At 40.0% G+C, this 23890-nt stretch overlaps 1 protein-coding gene across 2 annotated transcripts; it reads left to right on the top strand.

The window, feature by feature from the left end:
* The first annotated feature begins 710 nt into the window (after nucleotides 1-710).
* Nucleotides 711-23346, top strand: ZNF287 (zinc finger protein 287). 2 transcript variants are annotated; one of them, XM_030800131.1, is made up of 7 exons: nucleotides 923-971; nucleotides 1740-1884; nucleotides 1998-2598; nucleotides 3300-3397; nucleotides 6093-6219; nucleotides 6686-6772; nucleotides 16878-23346. In XM_030800131.1, the coding sequence occupies exons 3-7, from the start codon at nucleotides 2196-2198 to the stop codon at nucleotides 18446-18448; spliced, it is 2286 nt and encodes a 761-aa protein (XP_030655991.1). In that variant the 5' UTR covers nucleotides 923-971; nucleotides 1740-1884; nucleotides 1998-2195; the 3' UTR covers nucleotides 18449-23346. The 2 variants fall into 2 exon arrangements, with proteins under 2 accessions (XP_003262656.1, XP_030655991.1); XM_003262608.3 differs by lacking the exon at nucleotides 1740-1884 and having other exon boundaries at nucleotides 711-971.
* The last annotated feature ends 544 nt before the right edge of the window (nucleotides 23347-23890 follow it).

Raw genomic sequence — 23890 nt, 5'->3', positions numbered from 1 at the left:
AGATAACGGAAACACCTTGAATATGTTTTTCTATGCTTTTATTTTTCCAGTGTTTTATGTATTTTTGTTTTGTGTCTCTTAGAAATAACAGCTGCTCGGGAGGCTGAACCCAGGAGGTTCAAGTGAGAATCACTTGAACAGAGGAGAATCACTTGAACCCAGGAGGCGGAGGTTGCCGTGAGCCGAGCTCGCACCATTGCACTCCAGCCTGGGCGACAGAGCGAGACTCCGTCTCAAAAGAAAAAAGAAAAGAAAGAAAGAAAGAACATGGGTTTTTTTCCCCCCAATCTGAGAGTCTCAGAATCAAATTCCTGAGGAGGAAGTGAAAACCTTTAACAGTTAGTATGTATGCACAGTAAAGCCCGAAACCGCACATTAAGTCTTTCTGCCTTTAGACCCACATCTTCCCTGCCCGTTCTTCCTCTAGGAAATCTGGCACCCGGTTTTCTCTGGGTAGTTGGCGCGGGCCTTCAACTCCCGGCGCTCCTCCAGCTACTGGCACCTCCCTGGCCTCCAAGACGTCTACTAGACCTGCGTCTGCCCGGGGAAACTTTGAAGTTCCCTTCGGAATCTCGCAGGCTGACAAGCAAGTCAGAGCGATGGGTGGAGGAGGTTGTCATGGAGACAGGTCCAGGGCCAGAGGCGCGGGAGGGGGAGGCCGCAGCTTGGGCTCCGATTGGCTCTGCGGGCGCGCAGCGTTCTTCTGGCGCACATGCGCAGTGACGCCGAGGCGAGGTCGCGGCGAAGCAGAGGCGCCGGGGTTTCTGGGCCGGGCTTCTCAGGACCGGGCTGGAACGTGCAGCTCCTGGCCGGGACACTCTGTGCTTTGCGGGGATGGGAAGTGGCGGAGCCCGAGGACCCGCTGCCGCTCGGGACTGAGCCCGCCACGCAGGCGCCTGTGCCAGCGTCGCCATTGTTGCCTGTGGCCTTAGGGCCGCTCCGGCTGCCCGTCGGCCGGGTCCCAGCGACAGGTATTGATGTCCGGGCGCAGCGCGCGAGTGTCCGCGCGATCAGTGACAGCCCGAGCCCGTCCACGCGCGGGCTCCCGTGCTCGTGGCCTGCGGGAGGGCAAAGACGGGGTGGAGGCTGCTGTGGGCCCAGTCCCAGCGTTGCGCGTCGCACGGTCCCCGACTCCCCTGCTGCACTCGCCCTCGACCCTGCGGCTGAAGAGGAGTAAGAGGCAGAGGGACTTGGCCGGGAAGGGGAGGCGACAGGAGGCAAGGCAAGGCTGTCGCATCTCCTCCGCAGGGCCTTGTAAACAGTTGTCTTTGGTGGCACGACTGTGCCTGAGCAGGGCTCGGAGCTGGAGCCTGGGGACAGGTGGTGTCGGTTCTCCTCCAGATCAGGCCGGTTCTAAGGTTTCCTTCGAGAATCCTGGTTTTGAATATATCCCTAAGGAACTGTCTCCTATAGAAGCACTTAAAGGACTTCAAGTCACACCAACCTCTTCACTCTTTTCCAGTCCAACCCGCTGGTCTTCCCAGCCCTCTGATAGTGAAAGGCTAGAATCGGCTGGCAGTAACATGCAACGCAGATAAATGGCTCGCCTTTTCCCCCTGACAGTTCCCTTGGGAACCTTGAGCACTGTATTAAGAAGAAATTCTCCTAGTTTCTTCCAAGTAACAGATTCGCTCTGTTATTGTTGAGAGTCAGTTCAGTCATTACAGCTTCTGTAACATCAGTGACTAAAATAATGAAACTATTTTCTCTATAAAAATGTTTAATTTTTGTTTCAACAGGTTAGAGGTTTAATCTGTCGTTTTGCTTAGATTCTTTGAGTCATTGCCTCTGACACTACCTTTTTAATAGCAGCTCCATCCCCCACCAACCCCAAGCAGATGGCAGTTCCCTTACAAGTCTAAGGATATAGGGGAGGAAGACAAGGTAAAGCTTATGTGTGTTCATCTATGCACACTGCAAGTCTGTTTCTGTGTGTGTATATGTATAGTAGAGTACACCAGGGATTCTTGACCTTGTGGTCCATGCTTATGTTTCAGGGTCTCTTATCCATCCCTGCAAGTTCTGGGCTCAGAATTTGTCACTAAGGCTGCTAACTCTACCTTGATTCTGTTCTGCCCTCGGCTGCAGCAGCCTTTGATATAGTGTCCTTGTGACTCTAGCATGAGACTTCAAGCAGTTGGCTCACTACTGGAGAAATAAAGGATATTGCCAGATTGACTCTCCTGTCTGTAGCAATGTTAGCCTCAAGCAAGAGGATGAACAGTTCTTCACGTTCTCAAATCCTTCTAAGGTGGAAGTCAGACAAGGCTCAGAGTGGACCCTACAATGTTGAGAAGGAAATCCTTACTTCGAGATTCTTGCGTGACACTGAGACCTGTCGACAGAATTTTAGGAATTTTCCATACCCAGACCTGGCTGGTCCTCGAAAGGCATTGAGTCAACTCCGAGAGCTCTGCCTTAAGTGGCTGAGACCTGAGATTCACTCAAAGGAACAAATTTTGGAGCTGCTGGTGCTGGAGCAATTCCTGACCATCCTGCCTGGTGAGGTTAGGACTTGGGTAAAGTCCCAGTATCCAGAGAGCAGCGAGGAAGCAGTGACTCTGGTGGAGGATTTGACTCAGATTCTAGAAGAGGAAGGTGAGAATCATAGAGCAGAGAGGGGAGGAATCCCTGGGTGGTTAAAGAAGACAACTAGCACATCTGAGCAGCTCCTTTAAAGAAATCAGGGAGAACACTAAGAGGTCCAGGATGCATTTTTTAAAAAGAAAGAAACTGGGGAGAACAAAGGTTAGTGAGTGAGGACAAGGCCTTAACATGAGCTCCATCCTGCATGGTGTTCCCCTTCCAGATTGCTTGGGAGCAAACACACATTATCTAAACCCCCAGGAAAAATGTCTTGAAAGAATGACCAGACACAATCAAATTACCACTGTGTGAGCCCTCAGAAAGTACCTGCAGAGGTTTGCACCATTTTACTAATAAATCATTTGCTTTGTGAATTGAATTTTACAATAAAATACTTCCAAAAAAGGAAGAAAGGGTCTGGAGAACATTCCCTTATTAAGAGATAACTCACAAAATTAATATCACATAAAGATTTAGTTAAAATGTGAATTTTGTTCATACTCTTAAGATTTTTAGAGTGAGCTTGTTTTTGAAGTCTGTTTTGATGTCTTAGGACAAGTCATTGGCCCTTTCCTCTGATGCTTTGAAGTGGGAGTGCTGTTTTTGATTTCCTTCTTCTCAATTTAAGAAAGTGTAGGCATCTATTTGGTGAGGGGTTTCCTAGGCCATTCAAAAAGGACTAATCTCCCTCATGACCTCTTTCTCTTCTCTAGCTCCTCAAAACTCTACCCTTTCCCAAGATACCCCAGAGGAAGACCCCAGAGGAAAACATGCTTTCCAGGCAGGATGGCTAAATGACTTGGTGACCAAAGTGAGTGTGACTGTCTTTTCTGATTTTAAAATGCCTTCTTAGCGTGTGAGGACATTTTCTGACCTGGCCCTATAACTACTGTGCCCCCAGAAGCTCTATCAAGGACTTAAGCCCCAGTTTCTCTCCTATGTTATCTTGGTCTGTTAAGATAGGTGAATGTACTGTAGAGAAAAGGTGCTTCCATTGCCTTCCCTTGATATGACTTTCCTTACTTTGACTTTGTCAGCAATATCACATAGAGAATACAAGATTGACCTCCACAGCCAGATGGATTTAGGTTTTGTTTCCCGGCTCTACCATTGGAACTGCAATTTGGGACAAGATACTTAACCTCTCTTAGCCTGAGTTATTCTACTCTCATAAATAGAATTTACCTAGATTGTGAGTATTAAATATTATGAGACTTGTAGTTAGCCTGGATTACAGTTAAGCAATTAATAGATGATTACTATTATTTTTCATCATTAACAAGTAGTTAAAGGCCATGCATTCTGTCATATTACTATTGATCATGAATTTATATATATTTTTTGAGACAGAGTCGCACTCTGTTGCCCAGGCTGGAGTACAGTGGTACGCTCTTGGTCCACTGCAGCCTCCACTTCCTGGGTTCAAGTGATTCTCATGCCACAGCCTCTGGAGTAGCTGGGGTTACAGGTGTGTGCCACCATGCCTGGCTAATTTTTGTACTGTTAGTAGAGACAGGGTTTCGCCATGTTGGTCATGCTGGTCTTGAACTTCTGACCTCAGGTGATCCACCTGCGTTGGCCTCCCAAAGTGCTGGGATTACAGGTGTAAGCCACCGCGCCCAGCCATGAGTCTATATTATTTTAAAGAATAGTAACTCAAGCTACCTTAAGAGAAAGATTTACTGAAAAAATATAACTGTTTTTTCTGAAATTGGAAAGCCTTTGGTAACCAAGTTAAAATGATTATTCATTGATAATGTGAACATTTACCTGGAAAGCCTAACAAAATCAAGGGAAAAACTGTTAGAAACACTAATAGAAAAATTGGATCAAAGACTACAGAAAATGACATGCAAAAATTAATCACTTACATATATATACTTATATATATATCTACATATACATATAAAAATGAGATAAATTATAAAGTGAGAAAAATGCTTCCAGTATCACACCCCCCCAAAAAATTTAAAATATCTAAAACTAAGCATAAAATAAATATTGCAGTACTTTCATGTCTAATATTTTGTAGAAATGAAAGAAACCTTGAATATTATAAAGTCATCAGTTCTCCCTAATTTATAAACTTAATACAATTTTTAAATCCCAATATGATTTAAAAGAAAAAATTTTTTAAGAGATGGGATCTCACTATGTTGCCCAGGCTGGTCTTAAACTTCTGGCCTCAAAGTGATCCTCCTGCCTTGGCTTCCCAAAGTGCTGGGATTGCAGGTATGAGCCACTGCGCCTGGCCTCCAATATGATTTGTTTAAAGATACTGACAATTATATGAAAAAATAAACACGTGGCCAGGTGCTGTTGCTCATACCTGTCATCCCATCACTTTGGGAGGCCAAGGCAGCTGGATCACCTGAGGTCAGGAGTTTGGAGACCAGCCTGCCCAACGTGGCAAAACCCTGTCTCTACTAAAAATACAAAAATTAGCTAGACATGGTGGCATGCGCCTGTAATCCCAGCTTCTCGGGAGGCCACTGCACTCCAGCCTGGGTGACAGAGCAAGACTCTTTCTCAAACAAAAAAACGGAAAAAATAAACATGTAAGATAATACTATATTTTTAACAAAAGAAGAGCAAACAAGAAAGGCACTAACCTTACCAGATTGTGAAATGTACTTAACAGTGCAGCAGTTCAACACTGTGATTATTGGTTTTCTGTTATATTTTTTAAAAGAAAGACTGAATTTAACCATAGAACACATAAAAATATCTTAACATTTTAATTATAATATGTTGGATTTATTCTTAAAGCATAGCTTGAAAAGCAAAACCATTCAACTCTGTGTCATCTGTATTTAAAATTTAAAACTCAAGTCAGGCATGGTGGATCACTCCTGTAATCCCAACACTTTGGGGAGCTGAGATGAAAGATCGCTTGAGTTCAGGAGTTTGAGACCAGCCTGGGCAGCATAGCAAAACCCCATCTCTACAAAAAAAAATTTTAAATTAGCCAGATGTGATGGTGTGTGCCTGTAGTCCCAGCTACTCAGGAGGGTGAGATGAGAGGATCACTTCTGCCCAGGAGTTCAAGGCTGCAGTGAACAATGATTGTACCATCGCACTTCAGTGCAGGTGACCAGGCGAGACCCTGTCTCTTTTAAAAATAATAATAATAAACCTTTTCCTTTTAAAAATGGAGCTGCCACCAATGCACGCACTAGTCCAGCACAGGCAACAGAGCGAGACCCTGTCTCTTTTAAAAATAGTAATAATAAACCTTTTCTTTTTAAAATAGAGCTGCCACCAATGCATGCATGAGTGCTAAGTGAAAATAAATTCTGATCTATTTTCAAACTTCCATTTAGGGTCATGGAGAGATGCTGTGGGGCTGTCCATATGTCGGAGGAGGGTTTTGACTAGACAACTTCTAGGATCCTGCTAAAGCTTAAAATTCTGTGACAATCCGCCACCCTACATACACCCAGTGTTATCAGTGTCCACTTTGCCATTAGTTCTTGAACGGAGTTAAGTTACATTTGATATTTTAGGAATCGATGACATTCAAAGATGTGGCTGTAGACATCACCCAGGAGGACTGGGAGTTAATGCGTCCTGTGCAGAAGGAATTATACAAGACTGTGACGTTACAGAACTATTGGAACATGGTTTCTCTGGGTAAGGATCATCTGCATCCCTCCTCCTCCCTGCCTGTCCCCATTAAAAATGGGTTGGCCCTCAGACATGCTTGGCTAAAAATGGGGTCTAGAAATAAATGTTCTTATCCCATTCAAGCACAAAAGTGACTGTTTTACTCCCGTTTCCCAAATGAAAGGTTTTTAAGTGAGAGAACATTGGCAACTGATGCACAGCTTCATAGTGCTGCCACCTGATGCTGCCTTGCCCAGCCTTTGCTACCCTAAGGGAAGGTTTCTTCCTTCACATATCCTCTTCAGTGGCAGGAAATTGTTATCCTGTCTCTGAAAGGATAACAACCAACAGCCTAATTCTCTTATTAGATCATGTCCATGAACTATTATTTTCCTACAGAGGTCTGTTCTCCCAGATAGGTAGAAGTCTGGTAATAAAACTTCGAGCAACCGTTTATCTCCAGGATAAAATTCATTATATTCCTCCTGAACAGGACTTACAGTGTACAGACCAACTGTGATTCCCATATTGGAAGAACCATGGATGGTGATAAAAGAAATTTTAGAAGGCCCTAGTCCAGGTGAGAAACAAAAAGCACATGAGCTTCTTGCATTTAAGAATCTATATCCTAAATCTGGTGAGAAATGCATTTTAAATATGACCAGGTCACTTTTTGTAAAGGCATTCTAGCCTGTGAAGAACACTCAGCTGTTTGGCATTGCTTCCTTACAGAGGCCTCTTCAGGAAGAGCTTCCGAACATCACTATTAACACACTTTTCCCGGGTCTCTTCTCATTTTATCCTTCTACGTGACCTCTAGGTCCCATCTCTTAGAGCTTTGTCTAGGGCTTTCATTGTGCCACTTTCCCCTTCCTCTAGATTTAAACATGCATGAATGCACCCTAAAAATTTAAATGTTAAACCTTCTTCTTTTTGAGTTTCTTTTATTCTGTTCACTGACAAATCCCTACATCCGCCTGCCTTCACTTTTCTAAATCATCCCTTTCTTTTTTATTTTCTAATTATTTAAAAAGATAATATATTCACAAGATTCAAAATGTTTAAAAATACATAAGGCAAAATATATACATAAATATATATGAATGTCCCACCTGAATACCACATTCACCCAGTTCCTACATCTCCCCAGCATGTGACCGCTGTCATAAGAGCATGAACCACTGTTTTGCTGTAGAAGTCTGTAATAAAGTTCCACATAAGTAGAAGTCAGGTAATAAAGTTTGAACAACTGTTGTCTCCAGGGTAAAAGTGTGGTGATAAACAGTTATTTGAGATGTTTATTTTGCTTTGGGTTTTTTGCATATAAAGTCAATATAAAAATAGTTTTTCTCCATTTTTAATATGAATGGTAGCATACTATACATACTGTTTTGTACCTGTCTTTTTTAACTTAAAAGTATATCTTGAAAAGCCTTCCAAATGAGTATGTAAAGAGCTTCCTCATTTCTTTTTTTGTATCTGCATCATATTTTTATTATTTAACTTGTTCCTTATTCATGGACTTTTTCATTCTCATTTCTTGCTTATTCCCTCCACAATAACTTCATTTTAAAAGATTTCAAACCTACACAGGCATATTACATTCATCACTATGTACTGTCTACTTCGAATCACTAATTATCATCATTTAGCCACTTTTGCTGTATCTCTATACAAAGGTTTTTGCACTGAGCCATTTTACAGTTAGCTATAGACATCATGACAACCGCTAAATACCTCCTAAGAACATGAACATTCTTCTGCATAAGGATGATACCATTCTCTCATTCTAGATATGTAACATTTACATAATAGTATCATCAAATGTATAGTCAAATATTCAGATTTTCCCAACTGTCCTAAAAACATCCTTTATAGATATTTTTCTCCCCAGTACAGAATCCAGTCAGGAATCATGTGTTCTACTTGCGTATCTCCTATCTTTAGTCCCTTTTAATAGAGAAATGTTCCCCAGCCTTTTTTCTTTTTTAAAAAAAGTCTTTCATGATATTGACATTTTTTAAAGGTTCCCAGCCAGTTTTTTTTAATGACCTACAGTTTAGATTTGCCTCATTGTTTCCTAAAGATTAGTCAGTTTAAACATTTTGCCAAGAATATTTGAAAGGTGATGTGTATCTTCCATTGCATTTCCTCAGGAGGTACATAATGGTAATTCATCTCATCATTGGTGATGCTCAGTTTGGTTAAGGTGTGTACAGGATCTCTGCTTTTTAAAGGTGCATTCTTTGTGATTAATAAGTAATCTGTGGAGTGATACTTTGAGGTCACATGACTATTCCTTGATAATCTTTTACTTAAAATTTTTAGCATCCATTTGATGATCTTTGCATTATTATATTGCTGGTTGCAAAATGGTGATTTTCTTTTTTGTTGTTTTTGAGATGGAGTTTCACTCTTGTCGCCCAGGCTGGAGTGCAATGGTGTGATCTCCTCTCACTGCAACCTCTGCCTCCTGAGTTCAAGCAGTTCTCCTGCCTCAGCTTCCGCGGTAGCTGGGATTAGAGGCATGTGCCAGCACACCGGGCTAGTTTTTGTAGTTTTAGTAGAGACAGGTGTCACCATGTTGGCCAGGCTGGTCTCAAACTCCTGACCTCAGGTGATCCACCCGCCTTGGCCTCCCAAAGGGCTGAGATTACAGGCGTGAGCCACTGCGCCCAGCTGCAAAATGGTGATTTTCTTTTTTTTTTTTTTGAGGCGGAGTCTTGCTCTGTTGCTCAGGTTGCAGTGCAGTGGCGGGACCTTGGCTCACTGCAACCTCTGCCTCCCAGGTTCACGCCATTCTCCTGCCTCAGCCTCCCAAGTAGCTGGGACCACAGGTGCCCGCCACTACGCCTGGCTAATTTTTTGTATTTTTAATAGAGACGGGGTTTCACCATGTTAACCAAGATGGTCTCAATCTCCTGACCTTGTGATCCACCCGCCTCGGCCTCCCAGACTGCTAGGATTACAGGCGTGAGCCACCACGCCCGGCAAAATGGTGATTTTCTAATCCAGTCATCTTTGGTAAATGATTAATACCATTCTTTATTAAAGAATAGCCCTTTTGGCCAGGTACGGTGGCTCACACTTGTGATCCCAGCACTTTGGGAGGCCAAGGTGGGCGGATCACGAAGTCAGGAGTTCGAGACCAGCCTGGCCAACACAGTGAAACTCTGTCTCTACTGAAAATACAAAAATTAGCTGGGCGTGGTGGCAGTGCCTATAATCCCAGCTACTCGGGAGGCTGAGGCAGGAGAATCACTTGAACCCGGGAGGCGGGGGTTGCAGTGAGCCAAGATTGTGCCACTGTACTCCAGCCTGGGCAACAGAGCTAGACTCCATGTCAAAAAAAAAAAAGAATAGCTCTCCCTCCCCCACCCCATTTATATATATATACCACGTTGACTAATGGAAATTTTAAAAATTCAATATATTATTAGTTGGCCAGTCATGGTGGCTCACTCCTGTAATCCCAGTACTTTAGGAGGCCAAGTGAGTGGATCACTTGAGGTCAGGAGTTTGAGACCAGCCTGGCTAACATGGTAAAACCCTGTCTCTACTAAAAATAATAATAATAATACAAAAATTATCTGGGCATGGTGGCACGTGCCTGTAGTCCCAGCTACTTGGGAGGCTCAGGCAGAAGAATCTCTTGAACTTGGGAGGTAGAGATTGCAGTGAGCCAAGATTGTGCCACTGCACTCCAGCCTGGGCAACAGAGCAAGACTCCATCTCAAAAAAAAAGAAAAAAGAAAAATATATATATATGTATGTATGTATATTTATTTATTATCAGTCCATTAATTCCAGTTTTTACATTTTGTTTTGTGTTTTTGATGCTCAATTGTCCCAAGTTTGGGCACACTAGCATCAAACAAAGTCCGGCATCTTTTTGACATGTCCCAATTTGTCTTCAACCATTTCCTTGTTTTCTGGCACAGCCAGATGTTCTTTAGGCTCACCTTATGCTCACCTTAGACTTGAGATTTCTCTAAGGAACCCTGATTCATTTTAGTAGGGAATGGTACTGAGAAACCAAGATCTGGGCCATAAGCGTATTCACTGTTTATGGGTATCATTGCTTTTGCTCAGTGGATAGAACTAGGAAGTGTGTGTGTGTGTGTGTGTGTGTGTGTGTGTTCTTTTAAGTCAGGAGTTCATACTTAAACCCCAGTTCAAATCTAACACCACAAGGATATTCCATTTTATATATTCCCATATTCCATTTTGTATCTCCTTTCTTATACAGTGAATAACCTGGTTTCCAACAACATCAGTATATTTACTTATTTGCTATATCATATGTTACACACAAAAATAGTTTCAAATTCACATTAATCTAACAATCTGGAAAGTTCAAGATTTCTTTGAAGTCCTTTTTGTCCTTAGAATATATACCACTAAGGATAGTGTTTTTTTGCTTTTTAAAATTATTTTTAATTTACATTTTTGAGTATGCAAAAACAGTAACATGGCTGAGAACTCAAAAACTGTATAGAAAGGTATACATTTCCTTTCCTTCTGCTCTCTTCCCACCTGCTCCCTATAGGTAACCATGATCATTGGTTTCTGGTGTATCCTTCGTATGTTTTTCTTTGCAAAAATAAATTATTAATATATTATCTTCTTTTGTATACGAAAGAAGTATACTATGTATATTCTTGTATCTTGCTTTTATTCCATTTTTTATTTCATTATTTTATTTTATTTTATTGCTGTTGTTGAGACAGAGTCTCACTCTGTTGCCCGAGCTGGAGTGCAATGGTGTGATCATGGCTCACTGCAACCTCCATCTCCTGCATTCAAGCGATCCTTCCACCTCAGCCTCCTGAGTAGCTAGGACTACAGGTGCATGCCACCATGCCCAGATAATTTTTTTCTTCTTTGAGATGGAGTCTCACTGTCACCCAGGCTGGAGTGCAGCGGCGTGATCTCGGCTCACTGCAGGCTCCCCCCGCCCCGGGGTTCACACCATTCTCTTGCCTCAGCCTCCCGAGTAGCTGGGACTACAGGCGCCCGCCACCTCGCCCGGCTAATTTTTTGTATTTTTAGTAGAGACGGTTTCACCGTGTTAGCCAGGATGGTCTCGATCTCCTGACCTCGTGATCCGCCCACCTCGGCCTCCCAAAGTGCTGGGATTACAGGCGTGAGCCACCACGCCCGGCCAATTTTTGTATTTTTTGCAGAGGCAGGGTCTTGCCATGTTTCCCAGACTGGTCTCAATTGCTGGGCTCAAGCGATCTGCCTGCCTTGGTCTCCGGTGCTGAGATTACAGGTGTGAGCCATGGTGCCCAGCCATTATTCCATTTTTTAAATCTAAGAAACTGACTTCTTGTATGTCCACCAATATGGATGCTAGTATATAACAATGAATTAAACAATAATGACAAATATGATATGGCCAGGCACAGTGGCTCACACCTGTAACCCCAGCACTTTGGGAGGCTGAGACAGGCAGATCGCTTAAACTCAGGAATTTGAGACCACCCTGGGCAACATAGTGAGATCTGTCTCTACTAAAAAAAATTTTTTTTAATTGACTGGTCGTGGCGATGCATGACTAGTTCCAGCTACCAGGGAGGCTGAAGTGAGAGGATAACTTGAGCCTAGGAGATCAAGGCTGCAGTGAGCCAAGATCGCACCACTGCACTCCCACTGGGTGACAGAGTAAGACTCTGTCTCAAAAAAAAAAAAAGATATGCTACCTTAGAGTGAATTGTTTCACTTTTTAAGAAAACTAACTAACTTTGGTCATCAGGTATTTTAAGGGTCATAAACTTTAAAAGCTAATTCTTCTCTATAATTTATGGCCTTATATGCCTTAGTTGGCAAAATACAAGCACACTAAATTCTCTGAGGAACAAATTCTGCACACTCTAGGCACTGAGGAAACATACATAGTATAATGGAAATAAGCCTGGATTAGAGTCAGGATAGTCTTCTGGGAGATACTTGCAGTCTGAAGTCACTTTAACTTCTCAACACGAGGAGTTTTTTTCGATCATCAGAGAGCACAAATTTGGGCTCTGAATACTCAAGAAAGGGCAATGTATGGTTATGCATTTGGAGAGGGGGGATTTTTCTCCCCCAAAGAGCACCAAGACTGAGAAAGACAGTTCCTTTTTTCCTTCTGTAGAGGTGAGGTTTTGGGTTTTTTTTTTTTCTAGCCTAGCCTGTTCTTACATAATGTGTAGTCCTCTGTTCAGAGGACTCCTGCCAGCCTCCTCTCCTTGGCTGGGCCCCAGACTTTGTCTTCTAGCCCCAGAGTCCCTTGTACCCTCAGAATGGAAGCTTAAGGTCATCAAACATGATTGAGGAGCTGTCTCAGGCAGTCAACTTCAACCGTTACTGACTTCTTGCCTTCCTGCTTTTACTTAATTTTTGGCCTGTGAGGATTTTGCTTTCTTGCCAGCTCAGAGATATATAGTAAGTTGAATCTACCTTTGGTTAGGGTACTTCAGGAAGTAGGTTAGTCACACTTCAGGAAATGGAAACTTTGGTAATTAACAAACAGAATAGTCGTATTGGTTTGATGGCCATTACTGTCTCAGTTCTTTTATAGTTCCTTATGTTTACATTTTATAGTTTATAGTTCTTTATGTTTATACAGTACCTTGCCATTCTTTGAGGTTCAGTTCAAATCACACTTCCCCCACTGAAGCTTTCCTTGATTACCTGAGTCAACATTAATCTCCTCTGTTTAGAAATGTTATACCACTGTTTGTCCTTATTAACCAACAGATAACACTTCTAACCAATCCTTTCTGGTTTTACTGATAAACACATATTTCAACCCTGCTTAATGATCTGTTTCAGAAGTTTTAGTATACTTAATTTGTTTTAAGATGTGCATTTATCGGCTGGGTGCAGTGGCTCATGCCTGTAATCCCAGCACTTTGGGAGGCCGAGGTGGGTGGATCACCTGAGGTCAGGAGTTCAAGACCAGCCTGACCAACATGGAGAGACCCCATCTCTACTAAGAATAAAAAATTAGCCGGGCGTGGTGGTGCATGCCTGTAATCTCAGCTACTCGGGAGGCTGAGGCAAGAGAATCGCTTGAACCCGGGAGGCGGAGGTTGCAGTGAGCCGAGATCACCCCATTGCACTCCTGCCTGGGCAACAAAAGCAAAACTCTGTCTCAAAAAAAAAAAAAAAAAAAAGTGCGTTTCTAGTAGCAATTTATTCATGGTCATTATTCAGTCTTGTCACTTTAAGTTTGTTAATTATAACTTTAGTACTTTTCAGTTGTGTGTACAATCTATCATAGACTGATACTGATTACATAGAAGTTGAACTCAGCTTCTGGTATTATCTCATCTCTTTTTTGTGTATATATACACCTACTGGTACAGTCCATCCACATTCTCATTTTCTTCTGGGGAGGGGAATAACAAATCCTGGCTTGAGAAAGTTGGTTTATAAATTTTTTTCTTTCATAAAAGTAATAGAACTATTTTCTATTTTTCATTACTTTTTATTTTGCTATACCTACTGGAATGGAATATGCTTTATACTTTATAAACTACTTACTTTTGTACTTTATAAACTACTTATAAACTTTTAAACTTTTATAAGTTTTTTAAACTTATACTTTATAAACTACTTACTAGTACTAAATAGCAACAAAAGTAATATAGCAAATTTATTGAAAATTAGAAACTAGAAAAGAAAACCTATAATATCATTATTAGCATTTTGGTAATCTTTTTCCACTTCTGATATGTTTTCATGCTTGTTATGATACTCTTTTTTCATTTAACGTTACTCCTAAACATTTTCTTATGTAAACTATGATTTTATATTTGAATAAAAGTTTAAAAAGTAGTTTGTAAATTCAAGCAGTACAAGGAAGCAAATATTAAGTGTCCCTCTCCCCTCATTCATGACCAGGACCTTCTCCCCTTAGATTATTTGTGTGTGTGTGCGTGTGTGTGTGTGTGTGTGTGTGTGTGTGTCTGTCTGTAACACAAATAGCATATCTTTACACAGCTAGGATCTTGCTCTACATTTTTTATACACCTGCTTTTTTTTTCACTTAATGTGTTCTGCACAACTTTTCATATCAATGTACCTAGACCTACCTAATTATTAGTTATCAATATTCTGTTATCCCTTATTCTATTAATAACTAGTCCCGTACTGATGATGTAGCTGTCATTTTCAATTACTGCATATTACTCAATTGAATAGATATATTTGTAAAGGTATTATGCTGTGATCTGCCTCTTAGAAAGTTTCTGAAGTATTTAGTACCATTTTTGCTATATTATAAATTCCATATTTGATTAAATTACATTATGTAATTCTTGATATTTGCAAGTTATATGTTTCCCACCTGGTTTCAAAGGAGAAAGAGGTTGTAACTTAAATTTTGTGTTAAATAATTATACAAGAAACGTAATAGGCACCAACAAATACATATTTGGCTGCCTTATTACAGCCAGGTTAGATTGAGGGTCAACCTCTTTGGTTTGGTTTGGGGGGTGTGTGTGTGTGTGTGTGTTTGGTTATGTGTATGCATGCACATCTGTGTATGCTTTCATTTGAGTTCTCCTTTTTACATGTTAATGTCATTTATTTTACCATTTCAGTTGAGTCGCCACCATATCGAGAGTCTTGGGCCATTTTCTAAAGGAAATGTGAAAGAAGGATAAGCTATTTCCAGAATTTACATCTAGGTTGGAAATACAAGAAATGTACAGAATTGTGAATTACAGTCATGTGCTGCATAATGATGTTTTGGCCAACAACAAACTGCATGTATGACAGTGGTCCCATAAGACAACAATGGAGCATATATAGAAGCCTGATACATAAGCACTTGATATTTGTATTGCAGATCAAGTAGGGGAAATGATTGATATTCAGTAATAGTGCTGGTAGATTTAGCTTTCCATATTTAAAAAAGGAAATATATATATATATATATATATATATATATATATATATATATATAGTAGGTTCATATAAGTATACTCTATGATGCTCACACAATGATGAAATCTACCAACACCACATTCCTCAGAACATATCCTCATTGTTAAGCAATCCATGACTGTACTCATATAAAGTCAAGTTCTGTCATGAGCCCAATACTATGTTGGGTTGAACCATATAAGGTTGCTGACATTCAGCCATTTTGACATATAAAAAAAGGCAATTTCCTACATGATTCAACCTAATCTGTATTTTATTTTATTTTTTTGGAGACAGGATCTTGCTCCGTCATCCAGGCTAGAGTGCAGTGGGGCGATCATGGCTCACTGCAACCTCTGCCTACAGGGTTCAAGCAATTCTCATGCCTCAGCCTCCCAGGTAGCTGGGACTACAGGTGCACACCACCACATCTGTCTAAATTTTTCTATTTTTAGTAGAGACAGAGTTTTGCCATGATGGCCAGGCTGGTCTCGAACTCCTGACCTCAAGTGATCCAACTGCCTTGGCCTCCCAAAATGCTGGGATTACAGGAATAAGCCACAGAGCTTGGCCTCTAATCTGTATTTTAAATTCAAAGAGAAATATGAGCTGGACTATAAACATCTTTTTTAATAGGTGGAGAAGGCATCGTAAAAGAAGGCCTAGAGTCTAGGATTAGCATGGCATCTAGAGAAGATTATGAAGAAGCAGTGGATAACTTTAGGCCGGGTGTGGCGGCTTATACCTGTAACCCTAGCACTTTGAGAGGCTGAGGCAGGCGGACCACCTGAGGCCAGGAGTTGGACGCCAGCCTGGCCAACCTGGTGAAACCATGTCTGTATTAAAAATAGAAAAATTATCTGGGCATGATGGTTCCTGCCTGTAATCCTAGCTACTCGGGAGTCTGAGGCACAAGAATCACTTCAACCTGGGAGGCAGAGGTTACAGTGAGCCAAGACAGCACAGAGTTTGTCTCAAAAAAAAAAAAAAAGTAGTAGTGGATAACTTTAAATTAAGCTGAACATGAGTTGTAGTGGGAGACAGAATAGAATAGAAAGGGCTGAATTATTTTGGGACTGAATGCCAAGTGGAGGTATTTTAAACTTTTTCACTTTTATACTTTAAGTCAATAGTCCTTAAACTTTGGTATATAGCAAAACTGCTGGGTTTAATAAAACAGATTACTAAGCTCTACTGCCAGAGTTTCTGATTCAGTATGTCTGGGTGAGACCCAATAATGTTAACACATTTCTAGATGATAGTGATGCATATGCTGCTAGTGGACTGCCTTGAGAGCCATTGTTTTAGGCTATGGGAGATTTACTAGAGATAATTTGAGCATAGAAAGCACCTGGTGAAATTGCTTTAGGAATATTACGTGGGATCGTGCAGAGCAGATTGGAAGAGACAGTGATGAGAGTCAGCATGTCTACTTTATGAACCCATTACATAAATTAACCCATGAGGCCATCCCAAGTTATCCCACACAGTGTTGTCACTGTTTTGACTTCTCTCAGCTCTGTCACCTGACTTAATCTGTTTTATTCCCTCTGTGTCCATGTTGAATATGAAGAACCTGACTGTTTTCAACAACTTAGTCTCCCTTTTTTTGACCTTTTTGTCTCCTTTCCCAAGTTTTAAAGACCATGATGATGAGGTTTTCAGAGCTGTTCTCTTTGGGCATTTTATTATGTTTATTATTTTGTTTCTATTTTGGCAGTTTCCTTTCTCCAAATAAATGAAGATTTTTTATATTTTTTTTATTTCAGAATGGGAAACTAAAGGCCAAGCATGTACTCCAGTGGAGGATATGTCTAAACTCACAAAGGAAGAAACCCAGACCATCAAATTAGAAGACTCATATGACTACAATGATAGATTAGAGAGGCGAGCAACAGGTGGCTTCTGGAAAATTCACACTAATGAAAGAGGTTTCAGTTTGAAGTCAGTCCTTTCACAAGAATATGATCCTACAGAAGAATGTCTTAGTAAATATGATATATATAGAAATAATTTTGAAAAGCATTCAAACCTAATTGTACAGTTTGATACCCAATTAGATAATAAAACTTCTGTGTATAATGAAGGCAGGGCAACCTTCAATCATGTCTCATATGGTATTGTACATAGGAAAATACTTCCTGGAGAGAAGCCTTACAAGTGTAATGTGTGTGGGAAAAAATTTAGGAAATACCCATCCCTCCTGAAACACCAAAGTACCCATGCCAAAGAGAAATCGTATGAATGTGAAGAATGTGGGAAAGAGTTTAGGCATATCTCATCCCTCATTGCACATCAGAGAATGCACACTGGAGAAAAACCTTATGAATGCCACCAGTGTGGTAAAGCCTTCAGCCAGCGTGCACACCTTACCATACATCAGAGAATTCATACTGGAGAGAAACCCTATAAGTGTGATGACTGTGGGAAAGACTTTAGTCAGCGTGCACACCTTACCATCCATCAAAGGACACATACTGGAGAGAAACCATATAAATGCTTGGAATGTGGTAAAACCTTCAGTCATAGTTCATCACTGATTAATCATCAGAGAGTTCATACCGGAGAAAAACCTTATATATGCAATGAATGTGGGAAGACTTTCAGTCAGAGTACACACCTTCTTCAGCATCAAAAAATACATACTGGGAAGAAACCATATAAATGCAATGAATGTTGGAAAGTGTTTAGTCAAAGTACTTACCTTATTCGACATCAGAGAATTCATTCTGGAGAGAAGTGTTATAAATGTAATGAATGTGGAAAAGCCTTTGCTCATTCCTCAACCCTTATTCAACATCAAACCACTCACACTGGAGAGAAATCCTATATATGTAATATATGTGGGAAAGCCTTCAGCCAGAGTGCAAATCTTACTCAACATCATAGAACACATACTGGAGAGAAACCATATAAATGCAGTGTGTGTGGGAAAGCATTCAGCCAGAGTGTGCACCTTACTCAACATCAGAGGATTCATAATGGAGAAAAACCCTTTAAATGCAATATATGTGGGAAAGCATATAGACAAGGTGCAAATCTTACTCAGCATCAAAGGATTCATACTGGAGAAAAACCCTATAAATGTAATGAATGTGGGAAAGCTTTCATTTATTCCTCATCACTTAATCAACATCAGAGAACTCATACTGGAGAGAGACCCTATAAATGTAATGAATGTGATAAGGATTTTAGCCAGAGAACATGCCTTATTCAACACCAGAGAATTCACACAGGAGAGAAACCCTATGCATGTCGTATATGTGGTAAAACCTTCACCCAGAGTACAAACCTTATTCAGCATCAACGTGTTCATACAGGTGCCAAACATCGTAATTAATGGATAAGGGAAACTTCAATTCGGTTTTACAACTTCGTTTCAATTTTATTTTGTGCATTCTGTGTGTCGAAACATTCAGAAGAAATCCGAAGAAGTGCAATATGTTAGATACCACTCAGCAGAAGTATCAGAAGTAGTGGTATGGATATAACCTATTTAGATTTAATGTGAAATTTAAGAAGGAAACTTGACTTCTTAACCTTAATTTGATATGAGTTTAATTCATTACAGAAAGAAACCCTGTGAAGGGTATTCAAAAACGTAACTCATCAACTCTTTATTTCAAGTACAGTCATCCCTCAGTATACTCGGGAGATTGGTTCCAGGACCCCCCATGTATACCAAAATCTACCCATACTCAAGTTGCACAGTCAGCCTGGTGGAACCTGTGTATATGAAAAGCCCTACATCTACGCAGGTTTCCCGTCCCTGAATAATGTGCTTTCAAACTCTGTTCAGTTGAAAAAAAAATTCCAGTATAAGTGGATCTGTACAGTTCAAACCAACTGTACATCCTAATGAGGCCTTATGAGTGTAACTTAGGAAAGTGTCCATCAAGTAGAGATTTCACACTAGAGAGTGATCTTAAAATTTCAGAAAAGAGAAAGCTGCTTTCAGGCCTTTTATTCCCAGCTTTGAAGCCTTAAAATATGTAAAGGACTCCCTTCCCTGTTTTACTTCCCCTTCTCCCGTTATGCCGTAACTGCCATATGGAGCCAGTAGGTTTGAAAAAAAAAACAGTTGGAAGTATCGTAAAGATTTCTGTGTGACTATGGTTTGGTGACACCTTCCCTCAGATATGGAAATATTAAAGAGAAGCTTAATGAAAGATATGTTATGATAGAAACTAATGTGTATGTAACATTAGATGTGTAGAGATTTAGTTAAATGGGCAAAAATTAAATGCCCCAAGCTTAAATGAATTTTCAATACACATTAGCCTTGATTTCACTAGGTTTTGACATTCAAGGGCATCCTGAAGGAAAAAAGTAGGTATAAAATATACAGTTCCCATTTTTTTCACCTGACTCCTAAATTTGTACTTTAGGTTTCTTTGTGACTGTTTTACTATGGAAAGTTCATTTCTTCCACTGAAACACGTTTCTTGAGTGTCTGCTATGCTCAGGTCCCAAACTTCCTAATTGGATCCTCTCAAGGCTTGTTACAGTGCTGAAAATCACAGGTGGTTTACACAACAGAAAGATTTCTAGAGTGATGAGAAAGTGAGGATGTGATATTTTGTCATGGGTTGAGCGTAAGCAACCTGCTAAAATGGGTTGCCAAATGCTACCTATATCCCAAGAGAAGGAAGTGGAAGTAATAGTGTAGCTATATAAATAATGTGAGAAAAAATAAATAATGGAAAATAGATTTGAGTTCACTGCAGAATGTGGGTCAGGGGAAAAGGTGAAATTTTAATGGAGTGAGGAAAACATACATAGATAATTGCTATAACATGAAATGTAATTGGACTTGCTTTGCCTATGAAATGAGAGTGGCTAAATAAAAAAGAATTCAGCCTGGTTATTAGAAGAAACAAACAAAATGACTGATTTTTAAAGAATAATTGGAAGCCTGACACTCCTTCATACATACAAGTAAAATAGAGATTTAACATGTCAGGAAAAAATTTAATTGGAAAAAGCATTGATGCAGTAATCATTAAACAATGATAACTGGGGTTGTGGGTCTCAAACATAAAAGGAAAACTGGCAGAAATGCAAACAGAAATAGATAAAAAAACTATTGTATTTCATATTTACAGCATTCCACTACCAGAATATAAGGCCATATTCTGAGAACTGAGATTTCATTGTGCTCATATTTGTTTCTCCAGTCCCTTGCATAATAGTGCATGATCAATACATGGTTGAATTAATGAATAAATTATGTAAATTAGATTTCAGTAATAAAGTAGAATTGACTGGCAGGGAGTGAAAACTGGTATAACTAAAAATACTTTTGTGCATATATCAAAGAAATGTTCAACAAATAACATTTACTTGGGAACTGCTTAAAAATTGTGAATCAGATTTCATGGGACATCTTTGTACAGGAAGTTTTCCTGAGCTAAATGAGGGGAAATTGATATCAATTCTGGTACTATAAATATCAATTTAAGCATGTATTAACCATGCAACTTCTTTTGGACATTACTGTTTATAAAACCATCCTACAAACAGGTACTGAAGTAAAGACCCAGGATGCTAGCATCCTAAAGTCTATATTATTGAGTGTTTTCTTTAAAAAACTTGATTTCCATTTCCCTTACATTAGTTAACCTTGGTTTCATAGTATCATCCTGCACAAAGTACAGGTTGCAGAATACTCAAACTGTGCTTATATAGCTATGTTTTTTAAAATAATAGTTGTTTGAAAATCTTATTTTTTTGATGCTGCTTCATCCCTCACACAGCACTTATTTCCCTTTGAGCATGTGGCATGTGACAGTCCATAGCGCCTTCCTTTGCATTACTCTGTATTTCCTGCCTTTGTATGTTTTATGTAAATAATGCATTTATAAAGTCTTCCACCGATAAACAGAGGCAATTGATGGCCTTATAAAATAACAGACTAGTAGTAGTGGAGAACCCTAGATCTTTGTGTATTTTTCCCACTTTTACAGTTGTCTGACCCACAAATTATTCAACAGTTTTTAGCAAATAGCCTTATTTTCCAGAACTTTTTATTATGAGTTTTCAAATATACAGAAAGTTTTAAAAATAATAAAATTAACTGTATACCCACCTAAATTTAAAAACTAACATTTTGCCATATTTTTTTTCAACCAAACATTGGAAAGTAACTTACAGACATGACATTTCATCTCTAAATACTTAAGCATGCATCTTATAAAAATAAGGATGGTCTTTTATATAACCACAATACATTTACATACCTTTAAAAAAAAAGAACAGTAATTCCCTAATATCTGAAGACCTAGTCTATGTTTAAATTTCCTCTGTTGATCCAGTCAGTTTTCACACATAGTATTTGATTATCTGTTTCATCTATCTAGAACAGTCCCCACTTTGGTTTTTCCTTTTTTTTTTTTTTTTTTTTGAGATGGAGTCTCACTCTGTCACCCAGGCCAGAGTGCAGTGGCGCAATCTCGGCTCACTGCAAGCTCTGCCTCCCAGGTTGACACCATTCTCCTGCCTCAGCCTCCTGAGTAGCTGGGACTACAGGCGCCCGTCACCACACCCGGCTAATTTCTTTGTATTTTTTTAGTAGAGACGGGGTTTCACTGTGTTAGCCAGGCTTGTCTCAATCTCCTGACCTCGTGATCCACCCGCTTTGGCCTCCCAAAGTACTGGGATTACAGGCGTGAACCACCACGCCCGGATGGTTTTTCCTCTTTAAGAGAACAGGTCAGTTGTCTTGAAAAATGTCTCACGTTCGGGATTCAACTGATTATTTACATGTGGGTTGTTCCGGTACCCCCTGTAGTTTCCATAAATTAGAAGTTAGGGCAAAAGGCTTGATTGGGTTGTTTAAACATTTTTAATGATAACACCTCACAGATGTATTTCATAGTGCATCATATCAAAAGTCTCATTAATATCAGGTTGACTCACTATCAATGGATCACTCATTTGAGGTCACCAGATCTTCCCAATAAAGGTAGTTTTTCCTATTGCAATTAGTCTGTGGACTGACACTGGCAGCACATGGATATTTCGATTGCCAACAACTTTTTACCTGGTAAAAAGTAACCAACGGTGATCGTTGCCTGAATCCATTGTCTCATCAGTGTTTGCAAAATGACAATTTTCTAATTCTATCACTCTACATTTGTTGAGTGGCATTCTTGTATAACCTTCCCTCATCAACTAGGAATGCACTAGAGGCACAGTCAGCAATTATTTTCCCTTAATTACCAGTGTAGGAGTTTAATTACCAGTAAAGAGTTTGATGCTCTCATCTGCAGTGATAACAAATGATTCAATGTGTTAACAGTCATTTATCATCATTGTTTCTGATGTTCAGATTGTCCCAAATTTGGCCAGGTGGAGCCCTTCAAGTATCTCTTACGTCCTTTTGACATTCACTCTCTAGCCTTTGGACACTTGATTGCCTTCTAACACAAGATATCTCAAGTTGACCTTGCATTTTCAATGCCCCAGGCATGGAATGAAACCTTTTTCCAAGAATCCCTGGCTGCTTTTAATAGGTAGCTATTTAGAAACCAAGATCTGGGCACTAGGCATTCTCACCGCTCCTGGAGTGTCACTGGCAATTCTTTCCAACCATTCAAGTTGGTTTTCATAAAGACAACTCTTCACTCATGCCATCAGTTATGTAATATCTGTGTAATGAGGGATATAATTACATAACTGGGAGAAACTTTCAGGTGCAAACAACTAAATCTTGTTAAGCATGCACCTAAATTGGAGAGAACACTTCCATGTTATGTATGCTAGAAAGCAGCAAATTAGCTGCAAAAGGCCTGTGACAAGGCCATCAGGAAATTTACAAGGGAATAGAGCTTGTCAGTTAATCTGCCAAGTGGGTTAAGTAGAGGGCAATTAAGAAAGCAACTAGATGTATACCTAATACGTTGTGTTTTAACTATTATATGTCTTGATAACTTACGGTATTTCTAAGCTAATAGCCCTCCTTTCCCATCACATCTCTTAAGGCAGATTTCTGGTAAGATCTAAATATTAATCCTAAGGATCTGTTTCATGCAAATCTAAGTACTAGTTTTTCTTACTAAACCTTTATTTGGTCTCTAAAACTTTAAGGCTGTTATGTTTCATTCTTTGTCTTCTGGTGTCAGTTCACTTGCATGTGCCTGTAAATGTATTCTTACTCCTCTGTTTCTGTTCTCCCCATGGCGCTATCTTTCTTATTAGTCCCTTAGAACACTATAATCATTAAAAATGGCAAGCATGTGCACTACGGTGATATGTACAAATGTGTAAGTGTGTAAGCAGCATTGAGCCCTGCACTCTGTATGAATGGGTAAAGTGAAGCCCATGATGCTGAAATGTCTTGCTTGAGGTCATATGTCATATAATGACAGAATAAGGATTGGAACCGCATAGCTCGAGCACTTAGTTGAGTTCTTCTTGTAAAATAATGTTAAATGGAAATTCTGAGTACAAAGAGTATGTACCTACAATTTTATAGAATTATGTATTTTTATGAGATTAGAGCACTGAAAGTTTTTTAAATCTGTTTTTGTCTTCTTTCCCGTATAGTTTATTTTTTGTTGTTTGTTTTGTTTTTTGTTTTAAGGAGCAGAGAGTTTAATAGGCAAGAAGGGGCTAGAAGGAAGGGAGAAGGAAGAAAGAAGAAGCTCCCCTGTACAGAGACAGAAGGAGAGGGGGCTCCAAAGCCGAAAGAGAAGGTCCCCACCTGCCACGGATACCAGCTAGGTATATATGCAGAGGCTGGAGAAGGCAGTGTTTGATTTGCATAGGACTCAGGGGATTG

This window comes from Nomascus leucogenys, chromosome 19 (genome assembly GCF_006542625.1).
Source record: "Nomascus leucogenys isolate Asia chromosome 19, Asia_NLE_v1, whole genome shotgun sequence".
NCBI classification, from domain to species: Eukaryota; Metazoa; Chordata; class Mammalia; order Primates; family Hylobatidae; genus Nomascus; species Nomascus leucogenys.
This window is presented reverse-complemented; position numbering and strand designations above follow the sequence as displayed.